This window comes from Petaurus breviceps, unplaced genomic scaffold (genome assembly GCF_028583685.1).
Source record: "Petaurus breviceps papuanus isolate PSGF00001 unplaced genomic scaffold, PetGlider_PUasm1.0 90760, whole genome shotgun sequence".
Taxonomy (NCBI): Eukaryota; Metazoa; Chordata; class Mammalia; order Diprotodontia; family Petauridae; genus Petaurus; species Petaurus breviceps.
In genome coordinates, this window is record NW_027187338.1 from 8,820,161 (window position 1) to 8,833,564 (window position 13,404).

The window sequence follows — 13,404 nt, forward strand, 5'->3', positions numbered from 1 at the left end:
GACAGAGAGAGAGAGAGACAGAGAGAGAGAGAGACAGAGACAGAGACAGAGACAGAGACAGAGAGAGACAGAGACAGAGACAGAGAGACAGAGACAGACAGAGAGACAGAGACAGAGACAGAGAGTGAGACAGAGAGGGAGAGACAGAGACCGCTCACTTCAGACCTCTTTCTACATAGAATGCTGCTTTCCAGAGAAGATGACCATTTCTCTGGGATGCAAGCTCTTCTCCTTGCTTCTCTATCTTCTTTCTCTAGACAAAGTCCAGAAGAGCTCACAAGGGCTTCCATGCCACAACCCCTACCTTTCTAAGTGACCCCATCCTCCATGTGTCAGCCCTCCTTCCTCCTTACCATTGTTCCAGGCAGTCCTGGCATCCCTGGGGACCCAGCAGGCCCCGGAGAACCTGGGTGGCCTCTCTCACCAGAAGGCCCTGGTGGCCCAGCAGGGCCCATGGAGCCGCTCTTGCCAGGTCCTCCTGGCATGCCAGCTCTCCCTTTCTCTCCAGGGTCGCCTTTCTGTCCTGCAGATCCAGGGTCACCCTATAGAGGAGAGGAAGTTATTTGCCAGTAGTAAAGCTGAGGAATTCCTGTGTCCCTTCCAAGCCCAGGTCAGTATGTATCCTCCAAGTGGGACTCAGTTGAGGACGGCCTGGCCTGTGGTTTTTCTGAGGCCTTTGTCTCTTGTCTCTTGGTCATCCTCTGGCCACTCTGTGGCTGCCAGTAATGACAATGAACCGTGCCCAAGTCTGTCCAGTGTCTTATACCCAGAGGTTCTGACACCTCAGCTCTCCTCCTAGTCCAAATATGTTGCCCAGACTATGGGTGCCTAAGGATTGCTCTTCCCCTCAGAACAGAGGCCAGAAGGGGTTTGTTTGAGCCTACCTTTGGGCCAACAAGGCCATAGGGTCCTGGTTTTCCAGGAGGTCCCTAGAAGAAAGCAAAAATCAGAAGTCGATATCACAGGAGACAAAACAGGCTATCGTGGGGGGAGGCTATGCAGGGACACAGAGGGCTCTAAGCAGCCCATGGCCCGACACCATTGCAGACTATGGTCTAGGTCTGTGGAGAAAGGAGAGGACCTTCTCCTCAGCTCAGAGTTTGAAGACCTAGATGAGAAAATGAAAGCTGAGTCTGGAATCCAAGAAATGGCTGCAGACAGGAGCTGTGGTCTGAGTATATTGGCAGGGTGCTGGGGATATGTGGCACAGAAGAGGGAGGCTGAGCAAGAGGAGAGAGAAGAGAGGGGATAAGTGAGAAGCATGCACGTTGGCCCAGGGAAGCGAGCAGGAGCCTTCATTATACCCTACCTCCTTGCCAGTCGCTCCATCGGCGCCAGGCTCACCCTGAGCATGACAAGAGGAAACAGAGAGTAAAGAGCTGCGGCGTGGAACCGTCCTGACTCGGCCTTGCTCTGGGCAGCCCCAGCGCACTCCTTGCCCTTTCACCTGCCCACAGCCTTGAGGAAGAGTTTGGGCCCCTGCACGCTTCCTAAGTAAGCCTGGGACAAAGACCCTATAACAAGATCTCTGGCTTTCGGCTCACCCAGGATGGCTCAGTTAAGTCAAAAACTCTGAGTTCTACTGAGGAGGGCTTGAGGCCCACCACTGCACCCTCAAAGGAAAGAATGACCACCTGACTCTGGTTTTCCTCTGCTCAGTTTGTTATCAATGATCAAAAGCAAATCACATTAATCATTATTATTATAATAAATAATCCCTCCTCATTTTTTTCCCCAGAGGGAGAGAGAGAGGGAGCACGAGCAAGCACATGACACAGAGGCGTCTGAGTCAGGAAGACCTGGGTCCAAATCCCATCTCTCACACCTACTGGCTGTATGACCCTGGGAAGGTCATTTAACTTCTTGTCCTCCTGGGCAATTCTCTAAGGCTACATGTGAACTGCAGAAGTGACCACCTTGCAGCAGTCAAAGGTATTTCCTCCCTGAGAGTTCAATGCAATCATGGGTCGGGACAAATAATAACCACCACCACAACTCAGACTTTTATGGTTTTCCTCAGAGATAGGGATGGAGACTGGATCTGAGATTTCCTTGGTACAGGCACTCTTTCCTGGATGAGGAAATGCCTGCTACCAATACATGCTGACACCTTCTATGAAATGTACAGGCTTAGAGAATTGCCTAGCTTGCTAAATGGTTAAGTGACTTGCTCAGGGTCACAGAGTCAGTGCGTGTCAGGGGTGGGCCTGAACGCAGGTATCTCTCCTTTTTGCCAACCTCACAGGCCAACTCTCTATCCCATCTGCTCCAGCTGCCTCTCTAGGAATGACTTTACCAGGTATTGATTATTAGGATCATAACATCATGGTCCATTTTTATGGATGGGGAAACCGAGGGCCAGAGAGGTCTAAAGAGTCTTAGGATAATAGATTTCGAGCTGGAAGGGGCCCTAGTGGTCTACTCCATCCCCTCTGATTTTCCAGATGAGGGAAACCGAGACCCACCCAGTGAAGTGACTTGTCCAGGGACACTGAGCTAGTATGCCAGGATTCAAACTCAGATTCTGTGACTCCTTAATACTGGATTGCATCTATCTATTGCTTTCTTCACAACAAGCCTTTGTGCTAGATTATGCATGTATTATTGTCCCTGTTTACAGATGAAAAAACTAATGCTTTGAGAGGGAAAGTGACTTAGCCACAGTCACAAGCTTTTTAAGGACTAGAGCCAGGACCTGAACCCCACCCTCCTGACTCCCAGGCCCATGTTCTTGCCAGGATAGCACACTGACTTCCTGTCAAAGGTGATGTCTTATTACATTTGCACATGATGTAAAGCTGGGAGGTAGAGTGAAAGTGATTTATCTGCCGCATGGGTCTAACCAGGTAGCCTCCCACTTGATAAACGCTGGTGGTTCCCTATGGCCCCTGAGCTCAAATATCAGCTCCTCCATTTGTCATTGAAAGGGCTGGCCCCTTTCCTATTTGTCCAGTCTTCTTCCATATTCCTCCCCCTCTGCTCCTTCTCCGATCCAGCCTTAGAGGCCCCACTCACCGTTCCTCGTGTATGACCCCCTCCATCTGCCTTCTCTGCTGTGGTTCCCCTGGGCCTAGAGCACTCTCTCTCCCCTCTGCCTCTGCAGTTCCCTGGCTTCCTTCAAGTCTCAGTTCAAACACTGCCCTCCAAAGGAGGGCCTTTCTAGCCCTCTCAATGCCAAAACCTTCCCCTTTCAGAATCTCTGCATAGATCTGGACATTCCTACTTGTCTACACCTCTCCCCAGAGGAGATATAATTTTTGTCTTGTATTTTCAACACTGACTATGATGATCAGCACATAGTAAGTTCTTGTTGAATGTTTATCAATTGCCCCAAACAAGGGAAAAGAGTTTCTTCTGCCCTGGTTAGAACGGAATTGAATAACTGTGTTTGGTTCCAGGTGCCCCATTTTAGAGAGGACAATGACAAATATGTTCAGAGGAGGGTGACAAAAGGCATAGCAACCTCACCATATAAAGATCTGTCAGTGGGACTGGGGAGATTTAGTCTGGGGAAACCTTCAGATGACTGATCAGCTTGCAAATATCTCAAGAGGTGTTATTTGGAAATTCTTTGTTCTGTTTGGCTCTAGAAAGCCAAAACTGGAGCAAAGTAGAAAGATTTTAGGGAGGCATTGCAACTTAATAGAAGAAAAAAAATTCCTAACTAAAGAGCTTTTCCAAGATGGAGCTGGCTGCCTTAGGAGACAGGGCACTATACTATACAGGAGGAATTTAAACAAAGTTTGGATAGTCACCTGTTTAGGGAGAGGGTTACTGCCCACTTTGTGAGTCTGACTCGTTTGCCAAGGCAGAAACCCTGCCCCGTGACGGTCACACCCAACACCATCTTCCTGTCAGCTCCCCATACCCCATTGGTGTGGTCCTACTGGGATGGGGGATCGCAGGATGTGTGGGTCCATTCACTGACAGTGGGGGATATTGGGCCTGCAGGGGAATGAGTGGGCACAGTAGTCCTATACCCTGCCCAGCCCCTGCCCCAGGGAAGATCTACCCCTGGGAGACACATCCAATTCCATGCCTTTTTACCAGCTGCTCCCTGCGCCTGGAACAGTCTCCCTTCTCACCTCAGATTCCTGGCCTCCTTCACAACTTAGCTCAAATCCTGCCTTCTGCAGGTATCCTTTCCTGGTCCCTCCACCCTTGTGAGAGCCTTCCTTCTGAAATTACCTCCTATTTACAATGTCTGTGTCTTGCATGTATAGTCATCTATGTGTCTCTAACATGTGAGCTCCTTGAGGGCAAGGACTGGGTTTTCTGCCTATCTTAGTATTCCCACCATTTAGCACAGGGTCAGACACAGAGCAGACATTTAATAAATGCTCCTTGACAGACAGACCAATGGTTTGGTGGCTCCTTCACATACCAGGCTGCCGTCCAGAGCATCCGGCACAGGCCCCACTGTTTTCTGGGGCACTGTGTCCTAGCTTCCTAATTCTAAAGGTTCATAGAACCACTACTGTCTTTCTGACGGTATTGAAAGTACCAAGAAATCCCAGTGGGCTTGAGGCTAGGAAAAATACTATTATTATGCAGCCCAGGGACCTGTTGTGACACCCCATGTGAAGTTCTGGGTCATGGTTTACTGTGTCCTTGAAGGTTTTCCACAACTGGAAACAGCTAGACACGTCAAGAGAATGTTCTCTCCCTTAGAATGGGAGCTGCCCAGGAACAAAGGAAAGATGGCCTCCCTGTGCCGAGTGGCCTGCCCACCAGGCACAGCAGTGAGGATCATAGGTTGGCATTAGTTACTTCCAGGTTTTACAGTCTGTGAAGGCCTTTCCTCACAACAGACCTATAAGGCAGGAGCACCAAACTTGGGCACTGAGGCCAGTGGAATGACTTGTTGCTCTTACATGGCTGGGATGATGCCTGGGGTCTGAACCCTGGTGGAGGAGTTTTATCACTCCCTCCCCAACTCCACACTGCCTCTAACTTTGTATTTTTGCTTTTACTATGACTTATGTAGATGCAACCAGTTATTGTGTATGAGTTCTAGATGCCCGTGAAGCCTCGAGATCCCTGACAGCAAGGGCCCTGTCCAGCTTCCCTTGTTCTAGTAATAGCTGTTGGCAGAACTCACTCTGCTGCCATCTCACTCGAGGCCCAAATGACTTCCCACACTGGAAGTGCCTTCAGCCCCCATGGCCTTTCCCTCTGATTAGCAGGTTCCTCCCAGAAGCTCCTATTTAAGGAGGTGCCCCAGCCTAAACAACCACGCCTGGGTGTTGAGAGAGAGATGGACTCGACCCTTACCTCCAAGCAGCCATGTGGGCTTCCCCAGCCAGGTACTTACTGTGGGTCCAGGGTGCCCAGGTGCCCCAGGTTCACCTGGAAGGCCTGCGAGACCCCTTTCTCCTGGGGCTCCCCGATCTCCTTTCAGTCCCTGGAGAACAGAAGGGGAAGATGCAGAAGAGAGACAAGGAGAAGAAGGGAGAGAGAAGTCTATCAATAGTTCAGGGTGGCTATGAGACCTATCTCCACTCCTCCCACTTGGTATCTACTCTCTACAGTGAGATGGTGCAGGGCTCTACATTCCTCCTCTTCATTTTCTCTCAGGCAGTTTGTGTGTGTGTGTGTGTGTGTGTGTGTGTGTGTGTGTGTGTGTGTGTGAGAGAGAGTGAATGTGATTGAGTGTGTGTGTTTGTGAATGTGATTGTGTGTGTGAGAGAGACTGTGTGTGAATGTGACTGAGTGTGTGTGTGAATGTGATTGTGTGTGTGAGAAAGAGAGAGTGAATGTGATTGAGTGTGTGTGTGTTTGTGAATGTGATTGTGTGTGTGAGAGAGACTGTGTGTGAATGTGACTGAGTGTGTGTGTGAATGTGATTGTGTGTGTGTGAGAGACAGTGTGTGTGTGTGAATGTGATTGTGTGTGAATGTGATTTTGTGTGTGTGTGAATGTGATTGTGTGTGTGTGAGAGAGAGAAAGAGAGAGAGAGAGAGAGAGAGAGAGAGAGAGAGAGAGAATGAATATGATTGAGTGTGTGTTGGGGAACGAGGTGTAGTAGGGGCTGACACCAGATGGTGTGGAATGGGGACAAAAGGTTTTTTCTTTCTTCCACTCACAGCTGAGTTAGGCAGGCCTATTGGGAGGGAAAATGAACAAGAGTAATTGGTACTTACGATTCCACTGATCCCAGCAGGCCCAGGCTGGCCGGGAGATCCAGGGGGACCCTAGGTGGGGAAAGAGAAAGAATGAAGGGATGGAAAAGACCAGCTGGGAAGACTCAGGGGAACTCTGCATGGCCCAGCAATGGAGAGGGGGGCACTGACAATAATGAAAATGATATCTAATATACCTAAAGCTTAAAAACAATCTTCTTCCCCATTCCTTATAGTCTGGGACTTCATCCTCATTGTCTTCCTGGGAAGCATGCTGGGTCAGAATCGGGCTTGGGCTCTCTCCTAGGCCACTCTGCTGCCATCTCACTCCAGTCCCAAATGACTTGCCACACTGGAAGTGCCTTCAGCCCCCATGGCCTCTCCCTCTGATTAGCTGGTTCCTCCCAGATTTAAGGAGGTGCCCCAGGCTAATTAACAATGCCTTCACCCCCTTTCAGGCTGCACTGCTGCAGACTCACATCCACAGGACATTCACATTCTGGCCCCCATCTTTTTCCAGCTTCCTTTTATGTGCTGTCTCTCTCCATCAGTGAGACAAGGACTGTCTGTCTTTCTGTGCCTGGCACATAATAAATGCTCAATAAACATTCTCTGAGTTGCCTTGACTCAACGGGAAGTATGTCAAGATTGGTGGAAGGACTTGGTCATGCTCTATGGGGCCTTCACCACTGAGTCTGAATTATGAGGTTCCAGTGAGAGAGCCCAGCCCTGAGAAGGCGTTGTGGGGGGACGAGAGGGGCCTCCACCTCAGCCTTTCCACCCCATGGCTAGAGGATTTGGACTTTTTGGAATGTCTATTGGTGTCTGAGCTTCCAGAGAACAGGAACTGAATGTTATTCACCCAGGTACTGCCCACCCATTCCACACAGAAAAATAGCAGAAATCAGTAAATGCCTTTGCACTGAACTCAGAGCACTGTGCCCTCATCCACACTAACACAAGCTTCCTGAGTGCCTATCTTGTGGTCACCATTAGTGAAGGGGCCCTTACCTTCTCTGCCGATGGGAGCTTGTCCCCTTGGGGGAGGATAAGGAAGAGAAGATGAGGTTCTTTTACTGACTATTAACTGCCTTGGAACCATCAGACCTGGGGCTTGTGCTGCCATCTTCCTCTGTCTCTGCTCTAGGGTACGGACTCTCTCTCCCCTCCTTAAAGCTAGCTAGGGCTTCTCTCTGATAGTAGCAGTCCAGTTTCAACTCACCACATGGCCAGGTGGGCCAGGTCTTCCCTGAGGGCCCATGGGGCCAGGATCACCCTATAGGACATGGGAAAAGGAAGAAACAGAACAGTTGATTTCTTCTACTGACTACAGCAGGGTTATGTGTGCAGGAGACCCGGCAAATTCTGAGTCCAACTTTTAGAGGTAAGACTTCTGGAAACCAGTGATGGACCAGATGATTTCACAAAAAAGGAGAGATTGGGTAAGGTGGAATATTGCTTCAAAGCAGGATGGCCATCTCTATGCAGCTAGATAAGCAAATGTGGCCATATCACAGCAGGCTACCCCGTGGAAAGCAGTCACAGTGAGAGGTTAATGCCCTAGAATCAGGTACATGTTCCAATGGCCCCAGGGAATCTCCTCCCAGCGAGACAGGGAAGGAGCCCAGGGGGTTCTAGAGTGCCACAGATGGCAAGCTGTCCCTTGTGATCTGTGGGGAGATTTCAAATGATAGGATTTCAGAAGCAGAAGAGACTTTAGGGATTACTGACCAAATCTCCTAATTTCACAGACGAGAAACTAAGGCCCAGAGACCTTTGCCAAGAAAGGGACTTTGCCAAGATCCGAGAGAGAACAGGAATTCGTGTCTTCTGACTCTTCCCATGCAACACTCTTACCAGCGCCCCATGCTAATATATATGGGGGAGCAGAGAGTAAGAGAGTCCTGCCCCTGATGCCTATGGATGAAGGAGACTCAGGAAGCTGCTGAGCTCAGACAGCAGCAGAGCCCCCAGGCCACTGGAAGCCTGGAAGCAAAGGGCTCCAGGTCTGGGAAATTGCTGCCTTGGCCTTGGAGGGTTGAACACACTCAGTGCCTCCTGAGAATGTCGGCATTCAACAAGTTACCACAACAGAGCCAGGCCTTACCTCAGCTCCCGGCCGTCCACTGCTGCCAGGAGGGCCTGGTTTACCACAGTCACCCTGGAAGAGGAAAGAGCAGCTGAGGCCCCAGGCCTGTTTGTCATGGGCTCCCCTCAGAAGCCACACGTCGCTGGCAATGGTCAGTCCCCACTGGAGCTCGATGGACACCTGCTCTGCTCCAGAAAAGGATTCCTGTAGGCTCAGGCCAGTGAGGGAAGCAGCTGGGAGTAGGCCAAGCCTTAAAGCCACACTTGGGCAGGGGGGAAGGAAGGGAGGCCGAGACATCTTCTAGAATGCCTAAATTTGACTATGGGCATCCTTGGGGTGGCTGGCACCTCTGCTATCCAGAGTCAGGCCACCATCCCTGGACAGTGCTAGGTTTCCAGGAAGAGCAAAAAGGGCCCTGAGAGGAAAAGAGACCCCCCCCTCCTTACCTTAGGTCCAGGGAGGCCTGGATGTCCTGTTTTCCCCTTGAAGCCCTGGGAGAAAGAGATAGAGGTCATTCTCAAGTAAGGTGAAGACTCTCTTATGTCTGCTCTTCCATTAAAATACAAATTCCAGATCACATCTTGTGGCACAGAAAGCCCAAGCCCTAAGAACAAGCTCTATCCTTGAGAAGTCTTTGGATAGAGGTCGTCAGCCCTATCCATGAGCCTCCTTGGGCAGGGTTGGCTCATTATATCTAAGTGGCCTGACTTGATCTTACAGTTCAACTTACCGGGAGTCCCATGAGTCCTGGGGGTCCAGGAGGGCCAGGGTCCCCCTAAGGAAAGATAACAAGAGCCTCAGGACAAAGGGCTGCTTGGCCATGGTCACTGGGGCCAAGGTCACCCCTCCCCCATACTCCTAGATAAAGGGAACATGGACTCTTGGATAAGAGATTCATGGAGAGTGGCTTGAGCCTAGACAAGGAATCAAAGGACTGGCTTTGCCACCCCCTGCACTCAGGCCCAACGTCTTCTCCTGGCAGGGCTCCAGTTTCCCCATCTGTAAAGGAGGCAGCTGGACTAGGTTAACATTGAGGTCCCTCGAAGTTGCTGGTTTAGGATTCCATCCCACTTCCCAATTCTCGATGGAAGCCCAGTCAAATGAGACAAGGAGAAGGGGCTTGTTCCAGGCCTTTGAGGCTCACTGCCTGAGCTCATCCAGCCTTACTGCCTGGTTTCTTGGGGAACTTGGGCAGTCGTTCATTTTGCTTCTTGTCCTGGTTTCTGTGGGTACCAACAGACCTCAGAGGAACAGAACCTTCCAGGTGCCTGAGAACATCCAAATCACTCACCCAGGAGAAGATCAGCAAAGAGAAAGAGGCTCTGAAGCCTGTGGCTTTGATAGAGGGCGAGGGATTCTCAACTTGACTGAATCCCAAGATGTTGGGGAGGGGTTTGAAGGCTTTCTCTGTGGGGGCTGGAATGAGGGAAGAAGTCTGACTACAAAACCTCCCCAGGTACCTTGATCCCACCATCTTACCCTCGAACCAGGCTTCCCATCCTTCCCATCTAGCCCCTCGAGGCCGGCAGGACCCTGAAAAGTAGAGAGAAGAAGTGAAATGTTCCATGTACTTAGGACAGTGACTGGATTAGGACCCCAGGGAATGAAGCTTCCCTGGCCCTTCTGCTCCCTTCCCCCATGTATCCTGGGGCATGTGAGGCCCTTACCTGTATGCCAGGGGGTCCGGGAGGTCCTGGAGGGCCCGGCATGCCTGATGGTCCTCGAATTCCTTCACTTCCCTGCAAAAACCCCCCTCTAGAGTCAATAGAGCCTACTTACCCCTGGGGTGGGGGGGGGACTAAGGAGGGGCTGGCTCAGGAGCAGTGTGTGTGGTCTCTGACTACTGGAAACCAGGGTTCTCCACCCTCATTCTAGATAATGGGTAATAACTACTCACATTTCCATAGTATTTTATAGTTAACAGTCTTGTCTTTTCTCAACACAACCCTGTGAGGAAGATATTGTAAACATTTTTATCCCCATTTGACAGATGAGGAAACTGAGGACCAAAGATTTACCTAAGTTCACACAGCTAGTGACATAAGAGAACTGGGACTCCAGCTTAGATCTCCTGATTGCAAACCCAACTCTCCTTCTAGTCTTCCACCCTGCCTCCATGAGCTTTTGCTCAGACTCCTCTCCTTCTCTCCTGCCTTCCCCTAGGATGTCCCTCCTTCATCATGCAAGCAAATGAAGCAGCTCCCAAGGTCATCTGTGACTCAGACAAGTCACTTTCCTTCTCTGAGCCTTAATTTGTCATCTGTAAAAGTAGGGGTGTGGATTAATGGAAATATTCTTCAAAAGGTTGAGGAAGCAATGAAGAAAACTATTCTGAACTTGATTCTGACCAATTGTGGGGAACTAACTGGCTGTTGAAGAAAGCATTGGGGCAATCTTCTGGGAATTGGTGATAGAAGAAAACAGAGAATGGTCTGGACTCATACCCTAGATTTAGTAAAGCAGATTTTAATGGTTCAAAGAAAGAATCAGTATTGTCTGGAGGCCTAAAAAGTCAGCAGAAGTCAACCCAAGAGGCAGAGAAAGTTCTCAAGAATGAACTTCTGAAGTACAAATGGAAATGATGTGTATACAAAGGGAATTCATTAACCAACTCAGCTATTTTAAAGATAATAGAAAATAGAAGCAAGAACAGGTAACTGATAACATCAAGCATTATGATCCTGTTGAACTGGTATCTAGAACACCAAAGTCTGGAATGAGTTGAAGTTAGTGATGAATCCCAAGTACAACAGAATGAGCTCTCTCTATTTTTTTTAAAGCTATGTTGGGGGAAGGAGAAAACTCCCAGGATCGCGTTGTTTCTAGGGATAGGTGGGAGGGACAGTAATAATGGCAGAGAGAGGGAAGAAATACTCAACACTTGTTTTGCTTTTGTTTTCTCTCTTGCAAAATGATCATGGTAATGAGAAGAATAGGCGAAACATAGTTAAAAGAAAGTTGAGACCTAAGATAAATGAGGAAATGGTAAGACAGTTACCTTCAATGTTTGAGAAAAAGCACTCCTCACAGTACCGAGTTAGCAAACAGCATTGCTTAATCATTGTTAGTAAACTCTGAAAGATGGCTGACAACGGGAGAGGTGCCCACAGGCCTGGAGAAGAGCAAATGCTATTTTGATTTGCAAAAAAAAGGGAGGAGGAATAGAGTTTGAGAACTACGTGTTAGCTTAACTCAAATTCCTGTCAAAATCCTAGAACTTATTATGAAAGGGACAGTTCATGAGCATCTGGAAAGGACAGTGGTGATTGGCACAGGTCAGCATGGCTTCACAGAGTCGGGCCAGATGACCCTTGTTTACTTTCCTGATGGGATTTCTAGATTGGCAGATAAGGGAATACTATAAACACTGTATACCAATATTTCAGCAAGGCATTTGACAGTCTCTCATGATAGCTTTGTAGATAAGAAGAAGGCATATGGACTAGATGACAGTACAACCAGGTGAGTTGGAACTAGTGAATGACTGTGACCAGACACAAAGAATAGCAATGAACAAGCCAATATGGGATCAGGGGGAGGCTTCTAACAGCACCCCAGGGCTATGTCCTTGGCCCTATGCTATTAAACATAGGTGGGGAGCTTATCAACTTGGCCAGTGACACAGAGCTAACGTACTGCATAGGAAAAGAGTCAAGATCCAAAAAAAATCCCAACAGGCAAGAATAACACTGGGTCAAATCTAACAAGATGAAATTTGATAAAGGTTAATGAAAGTCTTATACTTGGATTAAAAAACAATTACTTGCAGAGTGCAGGATGAGGGAAGGCGTGGCTAGATAACATTCATCTTACAGAGACCTGGGGGTGTTAATGAATTGTCAGTAAAGTCACATGGCAGCTGGAACAAGGAATGCAACCCCAGGCCTCATTAAGAGAGGCCCAGTTCTGCTAGACTCTGGCATGGTAAGACCCCACCCCGGAATGCCACGTTCAGTTCTGTGGGCCACGATCCAGGAAGGACACCAAGTCACTGAAGTGAGTCCAGAGGCGGGTAGCCAGGAAGAAGAGGGGACCGAGCATGGCACCCAACCAGGGTCAGCTGAAGGAACCAGGGATTCAGAGCCTGAAGAGAAGGCCTGTGGTGGGGCCATAGGCCCAGAGAGCAGAAGGGGAGCAAGGGGCACAAGGTACAGGCTTGGGCTCAAGGTTATTTCCTAACATTCAGAGGGGTCATTAAGTGGAATTGGCAGCCTTGGGGCAGGAGGGCTGCCTCTTCCTGGAGTGGAAGTGGGAAATGGTAGAGAAGAGAGGTTCTTTGTCAGGTATAGGCTGGATTAATGGGCCTCTGAGCTCACTTCCAAATCTGAGCTTTTGTGACTGGATGCTCTCCAAGGTCCCTCCCAGCTCTGACAACGTCTCTATTTTAAGGCTCTTTCCAGCTCTGGAATCCTGTCTTTTACATTCCAAGGTCCCTTAAGTGTCTGTCTAGGGCACTCCCTCTGTGCCTGCACCGGTAGGCATTGCAATGCCCGCACTAGCTGAGAGGGGGCAGTATAACTTTAGAAATATCAGTGCTCCCTCCTCCGTACTGTGGTCTACCCAGGGGCAGACAGCAGCTGCTTGGGCTTCTCAGCTAAACTCGCCTGATTATAGTAGGGAGCCAGGGAGGCAAAAGGGGCCACCAGCCCAGCTCATTCCCTATTACAGACAGGCTCTTCTCAGCAGGTCTCAACGTGTGTCTCCTCCTCCTAGTCCAGGGCAAGGTCTAAAAAGGGGGGGAGGGAGGAGGGGACCCCCAGGGCAGAACGTGTTGCTGCAGGAGGAGGAGATGAAACAGTGTGGAAGCGACAAGGCAGCGTGCTTATTCTCTGGGAAGGGGGAGCTGAAGGGAGAAAGACGAGGCAGCCAGCTGCTTGGCTGCCTTTAAAGCTTTATGCTCTGGGTGGGTCAGGGTTCTGTGCTGACAGGCGGGGAGGGACAACGGAGAAGAGAGAAAAGCATCCCTGCCCCGCACTCTCTATTCGTTTTAGCCAGTCTTTTGCTTCTTACTCTCTCTCCCTTCTTCCCATTCTCCTCTCTCCTTCCCTTTCCCCTTCTTTCCTCCTTCCCAATCTCTCTTCTCTCCTCCCTCCCCTCCCTTCTTCTCTCTCCTCTGTCTTTCTTCTCTCTCTCCCTTCCTCCTTCTTCTCTCTCTCTCTCTCTCTCTCTCTCTCTCTCTCTCTCTCTCTCTCT

General features: G+C 49.6%; 1 protein-coding gene across 7 annotated transcripts in view; it reads right to left on the bottom strand.

The window, feature by feature from the left end:
- COL16A1 (collagen type XVI alpha 1 chain) overlaps window positions 1–13,404 on the bottom strand; it is an 85,546-nt gene that overhangs the window by 5,600 nt on the left and 66,542 nt on the right. For all 7 annotated transcript variants that reach the window (XM_069068051.1, XM_069068049.1, XM_069068050.1 and 4 more), the window contains 11 exons: window positions 9,879–9,950; window positions 9,691–9,744; window positions 8,942–8,986; window positions 8,658–8,702; window positions 8,230–8,283; window positions 7,345–7,398; window positions 6,144–6,194; window positions 5,315–5,404; window positions 1,310–1,345; window positions 885–929; window positions 354–542 (listed from right to left, as the gene is read on the bottom strand). In XM_069068051.1, coding sequence (XP_068924152.1) covers window positions 354–542; window positions 885–929; window positions 1,310–1,345; window positions 5,315–5,404; window positions 6,144–6,194; window positions 7,345–7,398; window positions 8,230–8,283; window positions 8,658–8,702; window positions 8,942–8,986; window positions 9,691–9,744; window positions 9,879–9,950 — 735 coding nt within the window. The remainder of the gene's footprint in view (window positions 1–353; window positions 543–884; window positions 930–1,309; window positions 1,346–5,314; window positions 5,405–6,143; window positions 6,195–7,344; window positions 7,399–8,229; window positions 8,284–8,657; window positions 8,703–8,941; window positions 8,987–9,690; window positions 9,745–9,878; window positions 9,951–13,404) is intronic.